The 18,952-nt window shown below is 41.9% G+C and overlaps 1 protein-coding gene across 1 annotated transcript in view; it reads right to left on the reverse strand.

Moving 5' to 3' along the window:
• The window catches only part of SMG6 (SMG6 nonsense mediated mRNA decay factor), a 291,344-nt gene that overhangs the window by 266,674 nt on the left and 5,718 nt on the right, over positions 1-18,952 (reverse strand). Inside the window, exons 2-5 of the mRNA XM_007520393.3 lie at positions 3,749-5,474; positions 2,875-3,067; positions 1,995-2,105; positions 701-807 (exon numbers count right to left, since the gene is read on the reverse strand). Of these exons, the coding sequence (XP_007520455.1) occupies positions 701-807; positions 1,995-2,105; positions 2,875-3,067; positions 3,749-5,474 (2,137 nt within the window). The remainder of the gene's footprint in view (positions 1-700; positions 808-1,994; positions 2,106-2,874; positions 3,068-3,748; positions 5,475-18,952) is intronic.

Raw genomic sequence — 18,952 nt, forward strand, 5'->3', positions numbered from 1 at the left:
TTAATCCCTGGCAGCATATATACCAGAGTGATACCTGGTTCTTTCTCTCTCTCCTCATTTCTCATTAATAAATAAAATATTTTTTAAAAAATTAAAAAAAAAGAACACGTATAGTGTATTTAAAAAAAAAAAAATTTAAATGCTAACTTGGGTGGGTGGGTGTAGATAGCATAATGACTATACAAAGAGACTCTCATGCCTAAGGCTCCAAAGTCCCAGGTTCAATCCCCCACACCACCATAAGCCAGAGCAGAACAGTGTTCTGATAATATGTGTGTGTGTGTGTGTGTGTGTATGTGTGAGTGCACGCGCAAGCGCACATGCGCGCGCACACTAGCTTTATGGTTATGGAAATGACCTTCATGTCTGAGGCTTCAAGGTCCCAGGTTGAAGCCCCTGCACCACCATAAACCAGAGCTAGGCAGTGCTCTGGTCTCTCTATCTTTCTCTCTTTCATTAAAATACAATAAATAAAATGTTTTTTAAATGCTAGCTTTATATCTAACTCTCAATTCATCACATGATAGTCCTTACTACTTAAGATATAACCATGAATGTTAGATGTGACCCTAGGACCATTGCTGCATGAGCACAAAGACCAATAAGAACACTTGTAAGATTCAGATGGCCTGTGGCTCTTAGTAAGGTTTAGCTTAAAGCCACACAGAGAAGAGAAGCAATGAGCAAGAGGCAAAAGTACCTGCGTGCCTTCCCGTAGTTTGCTGTGTCATTGGCTTGCTCCCGATACCTAGCAATATCTCCTTGGCAAATCATACATCGCTGGGCACTAATCAAAGCATACTTTACCTTCAGGGAAAATAATCAGTTAGCAACATACCCAAGAAATTCTAACATGAATCCCAAATGATAGGGGTAGGATCAGTGACAGAACAGCGTTAATAAGGCACTGAGTATACTGAACTCCCAAACCTCTATCCCAAGTCCAGCTCTGCCTCCTGAGCTCCAAAAGACCACCATTCATTTTTTTTTTCCATTTTCAAGTTCCTTCACCTCAATTCATCCAAAACTGCGAACTTACCCTTCACACACAATCTCCCAGATTACAAATGGAAGATTCTTCATGATTCTGAGCTCTTCATATTTACCAAACCAGTGAGAAATTCAGTTTTATTTCCCTTACATCTTTCTAATCTGTCTCCTTATTTCCACCTCTATAATCTCTACCTTAGACAAAAATTTGACTCTACCTCTAGTTTTGCAAATTTATCCATTCACCAGAGTGACCTGTTCTTTATGTTATAATTGTTGATTTAATGTGTCTGTTCTCCACTGGACTGTATCTTTCACTCCTTCATCACGCAGCACAAAGTCTAGTACATAAATAACACTAAACAAGTGTCTTAAAAATAAATAAATGTAGAGGGCCAGGAGGTGGCACGCTGGGTTAAGCACACATAGTACGAAGCGCAAGGATCCCAGTTCGAACCCCAGGCTCCCCACCTGCAAGGAGGGGTCACCTCACAAGCGACGAAGCAGGTCTGCATGTGTCTCTCTGTTCTCTATCTTCCCCTCCTCTCTCAATTTCTCTCTGTCCTATCCAATAAAATGGAAGAAAACGAGCAGTGGATTCATAGTGCTGGCACCGAGCCCCAGCAATAACCCTGGAAGCAAATAAATTAATTAATTAATTAATTAATTAATTAAATAAATGCAGGGAGTCGGGTGGTAGCACAGCGGATTAAGCGCAGACGGTGCAAAGTGCAAGGACCGGCATAAGAATCCAGGTTCAAGCCCTCGGCTCCCTACCTGCAGGGGAGTAGCTTCACAAGCACTGAAGCAGGTCTATAGGTGTCTATCTCTCTCTCCCCCTCTGTCTTCCCCTCCTCTCTCCATTTCTCTCTGTCCTATCCAACAACGACGACATCAATAATAACAATAATAACTACAACAATAAAGCAACAAGAGCAACAAAAGGGAATAAATAAATGCCTACTAAATGGAATGATAAAGTTAAGATAAAGGATCTGGCTTACTGTTTTGCGTAACGGCTTGCTGCGAATGGCAAGGCCGTCCATGTAGTCCTCCAATTTGAACTTGTAAGTCACCTGAAGCTTCTGAAGCAAACTATCAAAGAAGTCACTACCCTATAAAAGGAGAAATAAGAAATAACTAAATCAGTCCCTTATCCAGTCTACCCTCCGAAAACTATGCTATGTGACCTCCATGTCTCACCACTGCTTAGCTTGCCTACATGAAAAGGCACTTAAAGGATTCAGGAGTTTCCCAACAAGGTTTAAGACAAATTCATAAATCTCTCATGCTTAAAAGATATGAACAGAGGGTGTGTGTGTGTGTGTGTGTGTGTGTGTGTGTGTATTTGTGTGTGTGTAGAAAGCATAATGGTTATGCAAACAGACTCTCAAGCCCGAGGCTAGAGTCCCAGGTTCAATTCCCTGCACCACCATAAGCCAGAGCTGAGCAGTGCTCTCACAAAAAAAAAAAAAAAAAAAAAAGCATAATGGTTATGCAGAGAGACTCTCATACCTGAGGCTCTGAAGTCCCAGATTTAATCCCCCCCCACCAACATAAGCCAGAACTGAGCTTTTTTTACCAGTGCTCAGTAACAAAAAACAAAAAAAAAAAAAAAATGAACAGACACACACACACTTTTTCTCATATCCCCCTTGCCACTCAACCCACCCAATTCCACTCCCCACAAAGGCGTTCAGGAAGCTTTGATTTGCTAACAAGTTAAGGTCTGAAGGAAGCAACAACAGTAGGCAGGCCTCAAACTCAATACAAAGAACACACCACTTTTTGCTAATGTCCTGTAAAACAATATTTACAGGAATAAAAACCTTTAGTGACCCCAGGATAATGAAGCCATATATAAAAATAATAATAATAATTTACCTCATCCAAGAGCTCCAAAAGTCTGTTCCGAATTTGCTCTGGGTTTTCAACATTTGGATCCTTAAGAAGTTGCCTGAACTTCTCAATCACCTGATAGAATGCATTCTTCCATAGGATTTGATCCACATTCTGATTATCAGAAAATTCAATATCTAATAGAATACAGCGCTCATATAGCTGTAGTAGTTCAGCTCTGGAATAAAATATACACAGCTTTTAGCTCCAAATATACCACAGGAAAGGCTAACCCACCGTGTGAGCTTCCTACAAACTAAACACACACTCTCCTTGGCAGGAAATCTAAAAAGCCATCAGGTGCAGCACTCTAGTTTCCACTCTGCACAGCAGAAAGTCAGTCTAGAGAGTCATGTCTATGAAAGTAGTTGTTGCCCATATGCCTTCATCTAAATTTTCACCACAAGTCAGACATTGTTCATTTCTTGGCATTCCAGAGAGTCTTTCCTTCACTATTTCCAGATTTCATGCTCTCTAAAAGATAACTTTTTTTTGGCAAAATAATAAAAAGTATAATCATTTCCTTCTTTCCCTCTTTCCTTCTCTCTTTTTTTAAGATAAAGACAGAGAAGGCAAAGAAGCAGAGAAAAAGAAAGAGTGAAAGAGACCACAGCATTGAAGCTTCCTTCAGTATGATGGGCTCCAGGCTCACACCTGGGTCACCCACACGCAAGAACATGGTCATTTCTTGCTCAGTTCTTTTCACAATTGCCCCCTACGCCACTTAGGGAAAACAAATGTGCAAGGAAGAGAACACACAGTGGCCTACTTAAACTATTTCTACCTTCCTTAGCTATAGGTAGCTGTGTACCTCCAGCTAGTGTCCGTCTCGCTCTAGTCAAGATGGGACACACCATACCTGAGCTGAGCCATCTTCTCCAGGCCCTCTGGACTGATGCGGTCCCTAGAGAGTAGGTTGCTGAGCTGCAGTTCCTGGTTGTCAGCCACCCGGAGAAGTCTATGTAGCTCCTGCTGCTGCATGTTCCTCATGTGCTGCTCCAACTCCTCGGGGCTCATGGTGCTGGCAGGGAGAGGGCTACAAACATACTGACCTGATGGAGTAGGGTAACCTGGGTAGTAAGGGCCTGGGTACACACCATTTGTAGGGCCCACTGGGTACTGCAAAGGGCTATAGCCCGGATAAGGATACTGGGAGGCAGGGCCTGGTGTTCTTGGGTAGTAATAGGGATTGTCAGAGTTCTGAAATTTATAGTAAGATGCTTGGGCCTGGCGTGAGTCACCCCAGGATGTAGGGCTGACTTCATCATCGGTGTCCAGGAAATGTAGCTGAGGTGTCTGGCTCTTTAGAGCAGGTTTCTGATCAGGATTATTAGGGTCCCATAATCGCCGAGTGGTGCCTCCACGACCCCAACTCCTAGATCCCTTACTGCCAGACCCAAATAAAAGTCGAGGTCCCAAAGGTGTTGACTCTGGAGAACTGGCAGAATTGACAGACAGAGTAGTATGGGCAGGCAGAATCAGAATGCCACGACCACGACCCTGAAGTTCTTGTTTCAGGTTTTTGGACCCCTGCTTCTCAGAGCCTTTGCCCCCACTGCTCGAGCTTTTGTCAGACTTTAGCCTATCCATATCCTCTCTGGTTGACCTCACTGCAGGAGAATCTTTACTCATGGTTTCTGCATCAAAAGTGACACGAAGATTGCCTCGATTTTCTTTACCATTGCTTTTCTGCTCTCCTTCCCCACGGCCAGAACAGTTTCTCTCTAAGTGCTTTTTCCTTTCTGAACTTCTGGGCCCATCAACCTCATCAATTCTGTCCTCATCTAAAGAGTCAGTCGAGGACATAGATACTTGCTTCTTCAATCGAGGTCTGTCCTTGGTCCGATCCTGGCGGCGACGGCGACATCCATTGTCAGTGAGGCCAGTTCCTTCAGCACTGTTGTTGCTACCAGCTGAGCTGGTGCTGCACGTGCGGTAGCGGTTCCTCCGTTTGTCTGAGCGAGAGTAGCGCTTTGCAGAACCTGGCTTCCCTTGTGCAGCATCATCATTCATTTTCTTCATCCCCTCTCCTTTTTCAACCCTCTTTCCTCTTTCTCCCTTTGGAACTCTTACTCTGTCACCACATGGGCTCTTATCTGCCACTTCTCTGTCTGGTTTATTCACAGCTTCTTCTTTTCCATTCCCCCTGCATTCATCTTCTACTCTCAGCTGTTCTACCTGGTTGATGATTTCTTCCTCATCCGCTTGATTAGTCAATTCTTTGCTAAGAGTATGCAGACGCCGTCCAGGCTGATAGATCTGCATGTCAGGTTTCTTTGCTCTCTTGATAATTCTTAGGCTTTTGTCCTCTTGTCCAGCAGTCCTAGGAAAGGATTCTTGTACTCGAACATTTTCTGGGTCTGCAGGACAATTCTGGTTGTCTAATTCCTTACAGACATCTTTAATGAGCTGTACACCATTTCCAACAGAAGAGTCTCTGTCATTAACAATTTCATCCTTATATTCATCAATCCCAGAGGGCTCCTTGATTTTAACTTTGTTCCTTAGTCGAGAAAGACCAGGTTTATAGATTTCCAGATCTGGGCGCCTATTATCTTTGCGCTGTCTAGGCTCCTTCATGTTTTCTGTGATGACAGAAAGAGTGGTGAGAAACAAAGAGTAGAAGAAAAGAATAAAGGGGGGGAAATTGTCACTCTGGTAAAATTACAGAAAAGTCAAGCAAGAATTATACAGAGAAATGCTAATGTAAGGGGAGTCAGGCGGTAGAACAGCAGATTAAGCGCATGTGACACAAGGACCGTAGTAAGGATCCCGGTTCAAGCCCCGGGTTCAAGCCCCTGGCACCCCACCTACAGAGGAGTTGCTTCACAGGCGGTGAAGCAGGTCTGCAGGTGTCTATCTTTCTCTCCCCCTCTGTCTTTCCCTCCTCTCTCCATTTCTCTCTGTCCTATCCAACAACGACATCAATAACAACAACAATAACTACAACAATAAAACAAGGGCAACAAAAGGGAATATAAATACTAGCAAAGAAAATATTTGAAAAAGAAATGCTAATAGTGTAGGACATTTCTGCAGTCAGAAATTCTACTAGGGGGAGTCGGGCGGTAGCACAGTGGGTTAAGTGCACGTGGCGCAAAGCACAAGGACTGGCATAGAGCCCCCGCTCACCACCTGCAGGGGAGTCACTTCACAGGCGGTGAAGCAGGTCTGCAGGTCTGTCTTTCTCTCCCCCTCCCCGTCTTCTCCTCCTCTTTCCATTTCTCTCTGTCCTATCCAACAATGACAACATCAACAATAACTACAACAACAATAAAAACAAGAGCAACAAAAAGGAAATAAATAAATAAATATTAAAAAAAGAAATTCTACTATGTTTACAATATATTTTTTAAAAGATTTAATTACTTGTTTACTAGTGAGAGGAGGCAGAGAAAGAAACCAGAACTTCATTCTGACACATCAATACTGGGGATCAAACTTCGGACCTCATACATACTATGCTACCACCCAGGCCAACGTTTACAATATTTATTGAAAAACTGGCAAAAACGTGGTCCAGGAGGTGGTGCAGTGATAAGGCTTTGGACTCTCAAGCATGAGGTCCCGAGTTCGATCCCTGGCAGCACATGTGCCAGAGTGATGTCTCTAGTTCTCTCTCTCCTCCTATCTTTCTCATAAATAAATAAAAAAATTTAAAAAAGAAAGAAAGAAAAGAAAAGAACGCGGCGCAACGCACAAGGACCAGCTTAAGGATCCCGGTTCGAGCCCCTGGCTCCCCACCTGCAGGGGCGTCACTTCACGGGCGGTGAAGTAGGTCTGCAGGTGTCTTTCTCTCCCCATCTCTTGTCTTCCCCTCCTCTCTCCATTTCTCTCTGTCCTGTCCAACAACGACGACATCAATAACAACAGCAGCAACAATAAAAAAAGACAACAAGGACAACAAAAGGAAAATAAATAAATTTTAAAAAAAAGAAAAGAAAAGAAAAACTGGCAAAACTAAGAGCTCAACCATGTTGGAGTTACCTATACTTGGGTTCAGGGGAAAAAATGTTATCAGGGCTGAGGAGATAGCTCAATGTTAGAATCTGACAGGACTACCCTGCCTGAGGCCCCAGAGATCCCAGGTTCAATCCTAGTAGGCACTGCCATATGCCAGAGCTGAGTGGTACTCTGGTCTCTTTCTATGTTCTATCATAAAAAATAATGTTTTATGGCCAGGAGGTACCACAGTAGCTAGATGATTGAACTTAAAAAAGCATGATGTCAGGAGTCAGGCTACAGTAGCTCAGCGGGTTAAGCACAGGTTGCGCAAAGCTCAAGGACCAGCGTAAGGATCCCAGTTCAAGCCCCCAGCTCCCCACCTGCAGGGGAGTCGCTTCACAAGCAGTGAAGCAGGTCTGCAGGTGTCTGTCTTTCTCTCTCCCCCTGTCTTCCCCTCCTCTCTGCATTTCTCTCTGTCCTATCCAACAACATCAATAACAACAATAATAACTACAACAATAAAACAAGGGCAACAAAAGGGAATAAATAAATATTTTTTTAAAAAGCATGATGTCCTCTTTTAGGTATATTCCAAGGGGCCCATGACTTTACTAGTTTTTGCCTGCAATGGGCATCTAATATACAGGTAGACCCAAGTTACTATCTGTGGAGATGTTGTCACAGTTGGAAAAAGGACTAGAAAGTTGGATCATGGAAGAGAGTAGCTCCCTGATATGGGAAAAGTATATAAATATTGTAAAACTGGGGGCCAGGCAGTAGCACAGCGGGTTAAGCACACATGGCGTGAAGCACAAGCACGGGCATAAGGATCCTGGTTCGAGCCCCTTGCTCCCCACCTGTGGGGGGGGGGGGAATCACTTCACAGGCGTGAAGCAGGTCTGTAGGTGTCTATCTTTCTCTTCCCCTCCTCTCTAGATATCTCTCTGCACTATCCAACAACAATGACAACAAGGATAAACAAGGGCAAAAACAATGATAAACAAACAAACAAAAAAAAAGGGTAAAAATGGCCTCCAGAAGCAGTGGATTCGTAGTGTAGGCACCAAGTCCCAGCAATAACCCTGAAGGCAAAAAAAAAAGTAAACCCCATCGATTTGATCTGGGGCCCATACTAAGCACCGCAGCCTATGTAACCTCTGCATCCCTGGAGGTCTGAGCTCACATTCTGTGGTCATGTCTAGGAACATTCCAGGCTACATTAGTTTCAGGACCCATCTTCCTCGGGTGCTAGGTAGAGTATGTTATCCAACCTCCTTTTGGAGAATGAATAGTCCCTACTGTTATTGATCCACAATGAGGGCAAGGTCCTTATAGGGGTCCACAAAAGGGTCTATTATGTTGTTCCTGATGGAGATGACCAGTAATAGTGGAAAGAGGGATCTGTTAGAGGTCTAGGCCCATCATGTCTGTGTAGGAATCCCAGGACTCCCTGACTAGGGCTCCAGGTGATGGGGTGGCCTGGTAGCAACTAAAGAGCCATCATGGGGGCCAGGCAGTAGCACCGTGGGTTAAGCGCACATGGCACAAAGCACAAGGACCGGCATAAGGATCCCGGTTTGAGCCCCCTACTCCCAACCTGTGGGGGTGGGGGGGTCATTTCACAGGCATGAAGCAGGTCTGTAGATGTCTTTCTCCCTCTTTATCTTCCTCTCCTTCTTAATTTCTTTTTTTCCTGTCCAATAAAATGGGGAGAAGAAGGAAAAAAGACCACCAGGAGCAGTGGATTCATAGTGCAGGCACCAAGCCCCAGCAATAACCCTGGAGGCAAAAAATAAATAAATAAATAAATAAATAAATAAATAAAATAAAGACTTGATTATTTAGGGGGCTGGGCAATGGCACACCTGGTTGAGTACACACCTTACCATGAGCAGGTTTCAAGCCCCCACTCCACATCTACAGGGGGTAAGCTTCAAGTAATTCTGCACGTGTCTTTTTCTCTCCCTCTCTATCACCCACCCCTCTCAATCTCTCTGCCCCATCAAATAAAATAAAAAAGAAAGAAAATACAACCATCTGGAGTGAATTTGTAGTGCCAGTACCAAGCCTCAGTGATAAATAACCCTGTTGGAAATAAATAAATTTAAATATATTTATTTAATGAGAGAGAACCAGAGCATCTCTCTGGCACATGCAATGGCAAGGATTGAACTAAAAATTTCATGTTGATGCTTATGAGTCCAACAACTTTCCCACTGCATCAACTTCTGGGTTACAATATTAATAATCTTAAAAAAAAAAAAAAATGAAGGGGCAGGGGTAGATAGCATAACGGTTATGCAAACAGACTCATGCCTGAGGCTCCAAAGTCCCAGGTTCAATCCCCTGCACCACCATAAACCAGAGCTGAGCAGTGCTCTGGTTAAAAAAAAATTTTAAAAAAGACCAAAAAAAAAAATTGGTCTGGGAGGTGGCACAGTAGATAAAGCACTAGACTCTCAAGCATGAGGTCCCGAGTTCAATCCCCAACAGCACATGTACCAGAGTGATGTCTGGTTCTTTCTTTCTCTCCTCTCCTTCTCATTAATAAAATAAAATATTTTTTAAAAAGAAATATTAAAATAAATATGCCCACATGTATGCAACCACCTAATATATGACAAAGGGGCCAAAACCATTTAACAGAGTAAAGAAAGTCTCTCTCTGTCTTTTTAAAATTAATTTATTTACTTACTAGGTAGAGACAGAGAGCAATTTAGAGGGAAGGGGGGATAGAAGGGAAGGAGACAGAAACAGAAAGACACCTGTAGCCCTGCTTTACCAATCATGAAGTTTTCTCCATGCAGGTGGGGACCAGGAGCTTGAACCTGGGTCTTTGAGCACTGTAATGTGTGTGATCAACCAGGGGCACTACCAGGGCCACCAAGATGGTCTCTTCAACAGATGATGCTGGGAAAACTGGACAGCCACATGTAGAAAAGTGAAATTAGACTACTACCTAACACCATACACCAAGTTCAAATCAAAACGATTAAAGACCTAGATATTAGACCAGAAACTCTAAAATTTAGAGAAGAAAATGTTGGTAAAACTTTTCAGGACTTTCACATCAAAGTTGTATTTGGAGACTCAACCCTGAGCATGGGAAATGAAAACAAAGAGTAAATAAATGGGATTACATGAAACTAAAAAGTTTTTACATACCGTAAGCAACCTACACAAGGATAACTAGGCAACCAAGTAAATCAGAGAAGATATTTGCACATCATACATCAGACAAGCAACTGATATCAAACATCTATACAGAATTGGTAGAAACCTACAAAAGCAAAAATAACCCAATAAAAAAGTGGGCCAAGGGTGGGAGAGACAGCCTAACAGTTATGCAAAGAGATTCTCATGCCTAAGGCTCTGAAGGCTTGGGTTCAATGACCCTGTACCACCATAAGCCAGAGCTGAATGGTGCTCTGGTAAAAATAAATAAATAGCCAAAGATTAAACAGGCAGTTTTCTTTTCTTTTTTTTTTTTTTTTAACCAGAGCATTACTCAGCTCTGGCTTATGGTGGTATGGGGGGATTGAATCTGTGACTTTGGAGCCTCAGGCATGAGAGAACAGACAGTTTTCTAAAGATATACACATGGCCTACAGACATATGAAAAAATATTCCACTTCACTTATCGTTAAAAAATGCAAATTAAAACTACACTGAGCTACTATCTCACACCTAAGAAAATGGCTTTCATCAACAAACCAGGAAATGGCATGTGTTGGTGAGGTTGTGGAGAAGAAGGAATTTGGCTACACTGGTGGTAGAAATGCAAACTGGCTGTGTGGAAAGTCCTGATATAAAAATGGAATTATCTTATGATCTAACAATATGACTTTGAGGCATTTATCCAACAGACACTTAAACAATTGTTTGAAGGAGCATACGGTGGTCTAGGAGATGGCACAGTGGATAAAGCTTTGGACCCTAAAGCATGAGGTCAAGAGCTCAGTCTAGATCTAGCATCACATACACCAGAGTGAAGCTCTGGTTTTCTCTCTCCCCCTATATAAAAAAAAAAAAAAGCATATGTACCTCTATGTTCTTTAAAAAAAAAAAAAAAAGAGCATATGTACCTCTATGTTCATAACTGCATTACTCACAATCGCCAAAAGAGCGGAAGCAGCCTAAATGCCCATCAACAGGCTAAAGAAGTTATGGGATGTATATTCCATGGAATACTACTCTGCAATCAAAAAAGATGTTATTGTATCCTTTGGGATAAAAATGGATGGAACTGGAGGTGATTATGCTTATGTGAAGAGATGAAAGACAGGAAGGCGAGCTATGAGCAGCAGATCGCTTTCTCTCCTCTCCTCTCCTCTCCTCTCCTCTCCTCTCCTCTCCTCTCCTCTCCTCTCCTCTCCCGGATCAACTAGGAATACCAAAGGAGACCACCCGGGACCGAAACAAGACAGGACTAGAATGACCACAGGAACCCAGTAAATCACTGGTGAGTACAAACACGTGTGGCGGGTGACAGAGAGGAGCCTAAGGAGAGATTAAGTGACTGCTAACAGTTCAGCAATCAGTTGAGACACCACCTCCAGTCTGCTCTACCAACAAGGGGACAGCTTAAGGGAGGAGAGGACTCCCCAGAGACTCACCAAGTGCAACTCTGAGTCTCCATTGCTACTACCCTCAGAATCTGGAGCAGCAACAGGGAGGGACACCAGGGGACAGAGATCTAACCGGGAAACTCAGGAGAAGACCTATACCTCGGTGGCATAGCTGAGGGGCTGTGAAAGTCTCTTTGCATAACCACTGGATTATCTCTGCCACACCCTGCTTTACCTTTTGGTCAGGAGTCAGTGATTAAGCTAAGAAGCCTATTGATAGTTTAAAAGCCCTCAGGCTCCCAAAGCCTACAGGAAAGAAAAAAAAAAAAAAAAAAGAGGCTTTTAAACCACTGAGCTCCAACTCAGAGATTTAAATACTATTGAAAACACTGTTAACTTCCACCACTGTGAACCCTTTAATTAACTTAGACACAAGTCAATCCAGGCAATAGTGATCAATAATTTGAAAAGTACTGATAAAAGGAACTCATAACATAATATATAAAATGCTTAAAACAACAAGAAAAAATATTGGAGAATCGAACCAGGACAAGAGTCCAGCTAAAAGTCCTCCAGAGGGTGAAACACAAAATAACAAGTTCAACATCCAAACATTAGCTAAGGAAATAATAACAGGAGTGAGTAAAGAATTTGAAAAAATTGTAATCAGAAATACAGGAACAACAAATGAGAATATGAAAGAAAATACTAATTATCTCATGGTTATTAGAGAGATGAAAGCTGAAATCGCTGAGCTAAGAATGCACCAAGCTGAACAAGCTAAAACAGTATCAGAGCAGGGCAACAAAATAGATGAACTCCAGAAAGCAGTAGAGGGCAGAGAGAATAGAATCTATGAGGCTGAAGACAGAATTAGCAAGATTGAGGATGAATTAGAGACAACTAAAAAAGAAGTAAGAGATCTCAAAAAGAGATTAAGAGATGCTGAAAACAACAACAGAGTCCTATGGGATGACTTCAAAAGAAACAATATACGCATTATTGGCTTACCAGAGGAAGAAAGAGAAGGAGAGGAAGAAAGCATTCTCCAGGCCATAATAGCTGAAAATTTCTCTAGTCTAGACAACATCAAAGACATAAAGATTCAAGAAGCCCAGAGGGTCCCAAACAGAATTAACCCAGACCTAAAGACACCAAGACATGTCATACTTAGAATGGAAAGGAATAAGGATAAAGAAAGGATCCTCAAGGCTGCAAGAGAAAAAACAAAGAGTCACCTACAAAGGAAAACCCATAAGATTAGCAGCAGACCATGCAAACACTACAGGCCAGAAGAGAATGGCAAGATATCTATCGAGTGCTCAATGAGAAAGGCTTTCAGCCAAGAATACTATACCCTGCTAGACTATCATTCAGACTAGATGGAGGCATCAAAACCTTCTCAGACAAGCAACAGTTGAAGGAATCAACTATCATCAAGCCTGCCCTGAAAGAAGTTCTGAAAGGTCTCCTATAAACAATCAGAGTACCACAAATAGGACATATATCAAAACACTCTAAAACTCTACAAGAATGGCGTTAAAATGTCTTCAATCGGAGATCGGGCGGTGGCGCAGTGGGTTAAAGGCACGTGGCGCTAAACGCAGGGACCGGCGTAAGGATCCAGGTTCGAGCCCCCGGCTCCCCACCTGCAGGGGAGTCGCTTCACGGGCGGTGAAGCAGGTCTGCAGGTGTCTATCTTTCTCTCCCCCTCTCTCTGTCTTCCCCCCCTTTCTCCATTTCTCTCTGTCCTATCCAACAACAAAGCAACGTCAACAATGGCAATAATAACCGCAACGAGGCTGCAACAACTAGGGCAACAAAAAGGGGGGCAAAATGGCCTCCAGGAGCGGTGGATTCATGGTGCAGGCACCAAACCCAGCAATAGCCCTGGAGGAAAAAAAAAATGTCTTCAATCTTTGATATCAATAAATGTCAATGGCCTGAATTCACCTATTAAAAGACACAGAGTAGGAAAATGGATCAGAAAATACAACCCAACAATATGCTGTCTACAGGAAACCCACCTCACTCAACAAGACAAACACAGACTTAAAGTGAAAGGATGGAAAACTATCATACAAGCCAATGGCCCACAAAAAAGGGCAGGAACAGCTATTCTCATATCTGACATGATAGACTTTAAAATAGATAAGATTAAAAAAGATAGGAATGGACACGACTTAATGCTCAGAGGATCAGTCAATCAAGAGGACTTAACAATTATTAACATCTATGCACCCAATGAGAAGCCATCTCAATACATCAAACTTCTACTGAAAGAGCTACAGCAATATATTAACAGTAACACAATCATAGTAGAGGACTTCAACACCCCACTCTCTCAACTTGACAGATCATCCAGGCAGAAAAATCAATAAAGACATAAGGGAGCTAAATGAAGAGATAGATAAACTAGAACTACTGGACATTTTCAGAGTCATTCATCCCAAGAAACTGGAATACACATTTTACTCAAATCCACATGGATCATTCTCAAGGACAGACCATATGTTAGGCCACAAAGACAGCATCAGCCTATTCAAGAGCACTGAAATCATCCCAAGCATCTTCTCAGACCACAGTGGAATTAAACTAACACTTAACAATCAACAAAAGATTAGTAATAGTCCCAAAATGTGGAAGCTCAACAGTACACTTCTTAACAACTTCTGGGTCAAAGAGGAAATCAAGGAAGAAATCAAAATGTTTCAAGAGTTCAATGAAAATGAAGACACAAGCTATCAAAATATTTGGGACTCAGCTAAAGCAGTCCTAAGAGGGAAGTTCACTGCTATACAAGCACACATTAGGAAACAAGAAAAAGCACAAATAAACAGCCTGATTGCACATCTTAAAGACCTAGAGGAAGAACAACAAAGGAACCCTAAAGCAACCAGAAGGACAGAAACCACTAAAGTTAGGGCAGAAATAAATAACACTGAGATTAGGAAAACCATACAAAAGATCAACGAAAGTAAATGTTGGTTCTTCGAAAGAGTAAACAAAATCGACAAACCTTTAGCCAGACTCACAAAACAAAAAAGGGAGAAGACCCAAAAAAATCGGATAGTAAATGAAAGAGGAGATATCACAACAGACACCGCAAAAATTTAACATATCATGCGAGGCTTCTATGAACAACTATATGCCACCAAGCTAGAGAACCTGGAAGAAATGGACGATTTCCTAGATACCTACCAACTTCCAAAACTAAGTCAAGAGGAAGTGGATAACATGAACAGGCCCATCACAGCTAATGAAATTGAAACAGTTATCAAAAATCTCCCCAAAAATAAAAGTCCTGGACCAGATGGTTTTACAAATGAATTCTACAAAACCTTCAAAGAAAAACTAATACCTCTCTACTTTTAAAAATCTTCCAGAAGATTGAAGACACTGGAATACTCCCTGCCAGCTTCTATGAAGCCAACATCACCCTGATACCAAAAACAGACAGGGACACAACCAAAAAAGAAAACTACAGACCAATATCTCTGATGAACATAGATGCGAAAATATTGAACAAAATTCTAGCCAACCGGATACAGCAGTATATCAAAAAAATTGTTCATCATGACCAAGTGGGGTTTATCCCAGGCATGCAAGGTTGGTTTAATATACGTAAATCAATCAATGTGATCCACCACATCAACAAAAGCAAGACCAAAAACCACATGGTCATATCAATAGATGCAGAGAAAGCCTTTGACAAAATACAACATCCCTTTATGATCAAAACACTACAAAAAATGGGAATAGGTGGAAAATTCCTGAAGATAGTGAAGTCTATATATAGCAAACCTACAGCCAACATCATACTCAAGGTGAAAAACTGGAAGCATTTCCACTCAGATCAGGTACTAGACAGGGCTGCCCACTATCACCATTACTATTCAACATAGTGTTGGAAGTTCTTGCCATAGCAATCAGGCAGGAGCAAGGAATTAAAGGGATACAGATTGGAAGAGAAGAAGTCAAACTCTCCTTATTTGCAGATGACATGATAGTATACATGGAAAATCCTAAGGAATCCAGCAAGAAGCTTTTGGAAATCATCAGGCAATACAGTAAGGTGTCAGGCTATAAAATTAACATTCAAAAGTCAGTGGCATTCCTCTATGCAAACACTAAGTTAGAAAAAATTGAAATCCAGAAATCAATTCCTTTTACTATAGCAACAAAAACAATAAAATATCTAGGAGTAAATCTAACCAAGGAAGTGAAAGTGTATACTGAAAATTATGAGTCACTACTCAAGGAAATTGAAAAATACACAAAGTGGAAAGATATTCCATGTTCATGGGTTGGAAGAATTAATATCATCAAATGAATATATTACCCAGAGCCATCTACAAATTTAATGCTATCCCCATCAAAGATCCCAAGCACATTTTTTAGGAGAATAGAAAAAATGCTACAAATGTTTATCTGGAACCAGAAAAGACCTAGAATTGCCAAAACAATCTTGAAAAAAAAGAACAGAATCAGAGGCATCACACTCCCAGATCTCAAATAGACACACTGACCAGTGGAATAGAACTGAGAGCCCAGAAATGAGGCCCCATACCTATGGACATCTAATCTTTGACAAAGGGGCCCAGATTATTACATGGGGAAAGCAGAGTCTCTTCAACAAATGGTGTTGGAAACAATGGGTTGAAACATGCAGAAGAATGAAACTGAATCACTGTATTTCACCAAATACAAAAGTAAATTCTAAGTGGATCAAGGACTTGGATGTTAGACCACAAACTATCAAATACTTAGAGGAAAATATTGGCAGAACTCTTTTCCACATAAATTTTAAAGACATCTTCAATGAAACAAATCCAATTACAAAGAAGACTAACGCAAGTATAAACCAATGGGACTACATCAAATTAAAAAGCTTCTTCACAGCAAAAGAAACCACTACCCAAACCAAGAGACCCCTCACAGAATGGGAGAAGATCTTTACATGCCATACATCAGATAAGAGTTTAATAACCAACATATATAAAGAGCTTGCCAGACTCAACAACAAGACAACAAATAACCCCATCCAAAAATGGGGGGAGGACATGGACAGAATATTCACCACAGAAGAGATCCAAAAGGCCAAGAAATACATGAAAAAAATGTTCCAAGTCTCTGATTGTCAGAGAAATGCAAATAAAGACAACAATGAGATATCACTTCACTCCTGTGAGAATGTCACACATCAGAAAAGGTAACAGCAGCAAATGCTGGAGAGGGTGTGGGGTCAAAGGAACCCTCCTGCACTGCTGATGGGAATGTCAATTGGTCCAACCTCTGTGGAGAACAGTCTGGAGAACTCTCAGAAGGCTAGAAATGGACCTACCCTATGACCCTGCAATTCCCCTCCTGGGGATATATCCTAAAGAACCCAACATATCCATCCAAAAAGATCTGTGTACACATATGTTTTTGGCAGCACAATTTGTAATAGCCAAAACCTGGAAGCAACCCAGGTGTCCAACAACAGATGAGTGGCTGAGCAAGTTGTGGTATATATACACAATGGAATACTACTCATCTGTAAAAAATGGTGACTTCACCATTTTTAGCCGATCTTGGATGGACCTTGAAAAGATCATGTTGAGTGAAATAAGTCAGAAACAGAAGGATGAATATGGGATGATCTCACTCTCAGGCAGAAGTTGAAAAACAAGATCAGAAAAGAAAACACAAGTAGAACCTGAAATGGAATTGGCATATTGCACCAAAGTAAAAGACTCTGGGGTGGGTGGGTGGGGAGAATACAGGTCCATGAAGGATGATAAATGACATAGTGGGGATTGTATTGTTAAATGGGAAACTGGGGAATGTTATGGATGTACAAACTATTGTATTTACTGTTGAATGTAAAACATTAATTCCCCAATAAAGAAATAAATTTAAAAAAAAAAAAAAGAAAGACAGTTACCAGACATTTCACTCATATGTGGAATCTAGAGATCTGATTCACATGAATTGCCAAAAACAAACAAACAGAAGCAAGCAAACTGTCTCGATGACTGTAGTAATCATCTTTGGGAGGTGTGAGGTTGGAGATACAGAACTTTGGTGGTAGATGTGATATGAAACTATACATAGCAAATCTTACCATCTTGTGATATACTTTTTTTTTTGCCTTCAGGGTTATCAGTGGGGCGTGGTGCCTACACTACAAATCCACTGCTCCTGGAGGATGTTTTTTTCTCTTGTTGACCTTGTTTATCGTTGTTGTTATTATTATTGTTATTGCTGTCATTGTTAGATAGGACAGAGAGAAATCGAGAGAGGAGGGGAAGACAGAGAGGGAGAAAGACAGACACCTGCAGAACTGCTTCACCGCTTATCAAGCGACTCCCTGCAAGAGGCAGGGCCAGAAGCTCGAACCAGGATCCTTGTGCCAGGGGCTCAAACCTGGATCCTTATGTGGGTCCCTGCCCTTTGCACCATGTGCACTTGACCCGGTATGCTACCACCCGGCCCCTTCCATTCTTTATTTGTTTTTACTTGTTATGAGCAGTATATCATGGGGACCGGGTGGTGCCGCAGTGGGTTAAATGCACATGGCGTGAAGCACAAGGACCAGCATAAGGATCCTAGTTCAAACACCTGGCTCCCCACCTGCATGGAAGTCGCTTCACAAGCGGTAAAGGAGGTCTACAGGTGTCCTTCTCTGTCCCTGTCTTCACCTCCTCTCTTGATTTCTCTCTGCCCTATCCAGCAACAATAACAGCAATGGCAACAATAACAAGGGCAACAAAATGGGAAAAAATGGACTCCAGGAGCAGTGGATTCATAGTGCAGGCACTGAGCACCAGCACTGACCCTGGAGGTAAAAAAAAAGAAAAAAAGAAAAAAGAAAAAAAGAAAGGAAGGAAGAGGGAGTCAGGCAGTAGCGCAGTGGGTTAAGCACATGTGGTAAAAAGCGCAAGGACTGTTTAGAATCCTGGTTTAAGCCCCTGGCTCCCCATCTGTAGGGGAGCTGCTTCACAGGTGGTGAAGCAGGACTGCAGGTGTCTCTCTGTCTCTCTTCCTCTCTATCTCCCCCATCTCTCTCAATTTCTCTCTGTCTCTATCCAATAACAAATTTTTTTTTAAAGAAGGAAGAGGAAGTTGGGCAGTAGTGCAGCGGCTTAAGCACACGTGGTGCAAAGCACAAGGACTGATAAGGATCCCTATTCAAGCCCCCGGCTCCCCACCTGCAGGGGGGTCGCTTCACAGGTGGTGAAGAAGATCTGAGGTGTCTTATCTTTCTCTCCCCCTCTCTGTCTTCCCCTCCACTCTCCATTTCTCTCTGTCCTATCCAACAATGATATCAATAACAACAACAATAATAACTACAACAATAAAACAAGGGCAACAAAAGGGAATAACATTTAAAAAAAGAAAGAAGAAAAGAAAGAGAAAGAAATAAAGAAAAATCAAGGCTCAAAAGGTGGTACAGAAGATAGGCTGATTTGCATGTGTGAATTCCTGAGTTCAATCACTGGCACTGCATATGTCTGAATGATATTCTGGTTCTATAACTTTCTCATTAATAAATATTTTTTGGG

The sequence above is a fragment of the Erinaceus europaeus genome, chromosome 12 (genome assembly GCF_950295315.1).
Source record: "Erinaceus europaeus chromosome 12, mEriEur2.1, whole genome shotgun sequence".
NCBI classification, from domain to species: Eukaryota; Metazoa; Chordata; class Mammalia; order Eulipotyphla; family Erinaceidae; genus Erinaceus; species Erinaceus europaeus.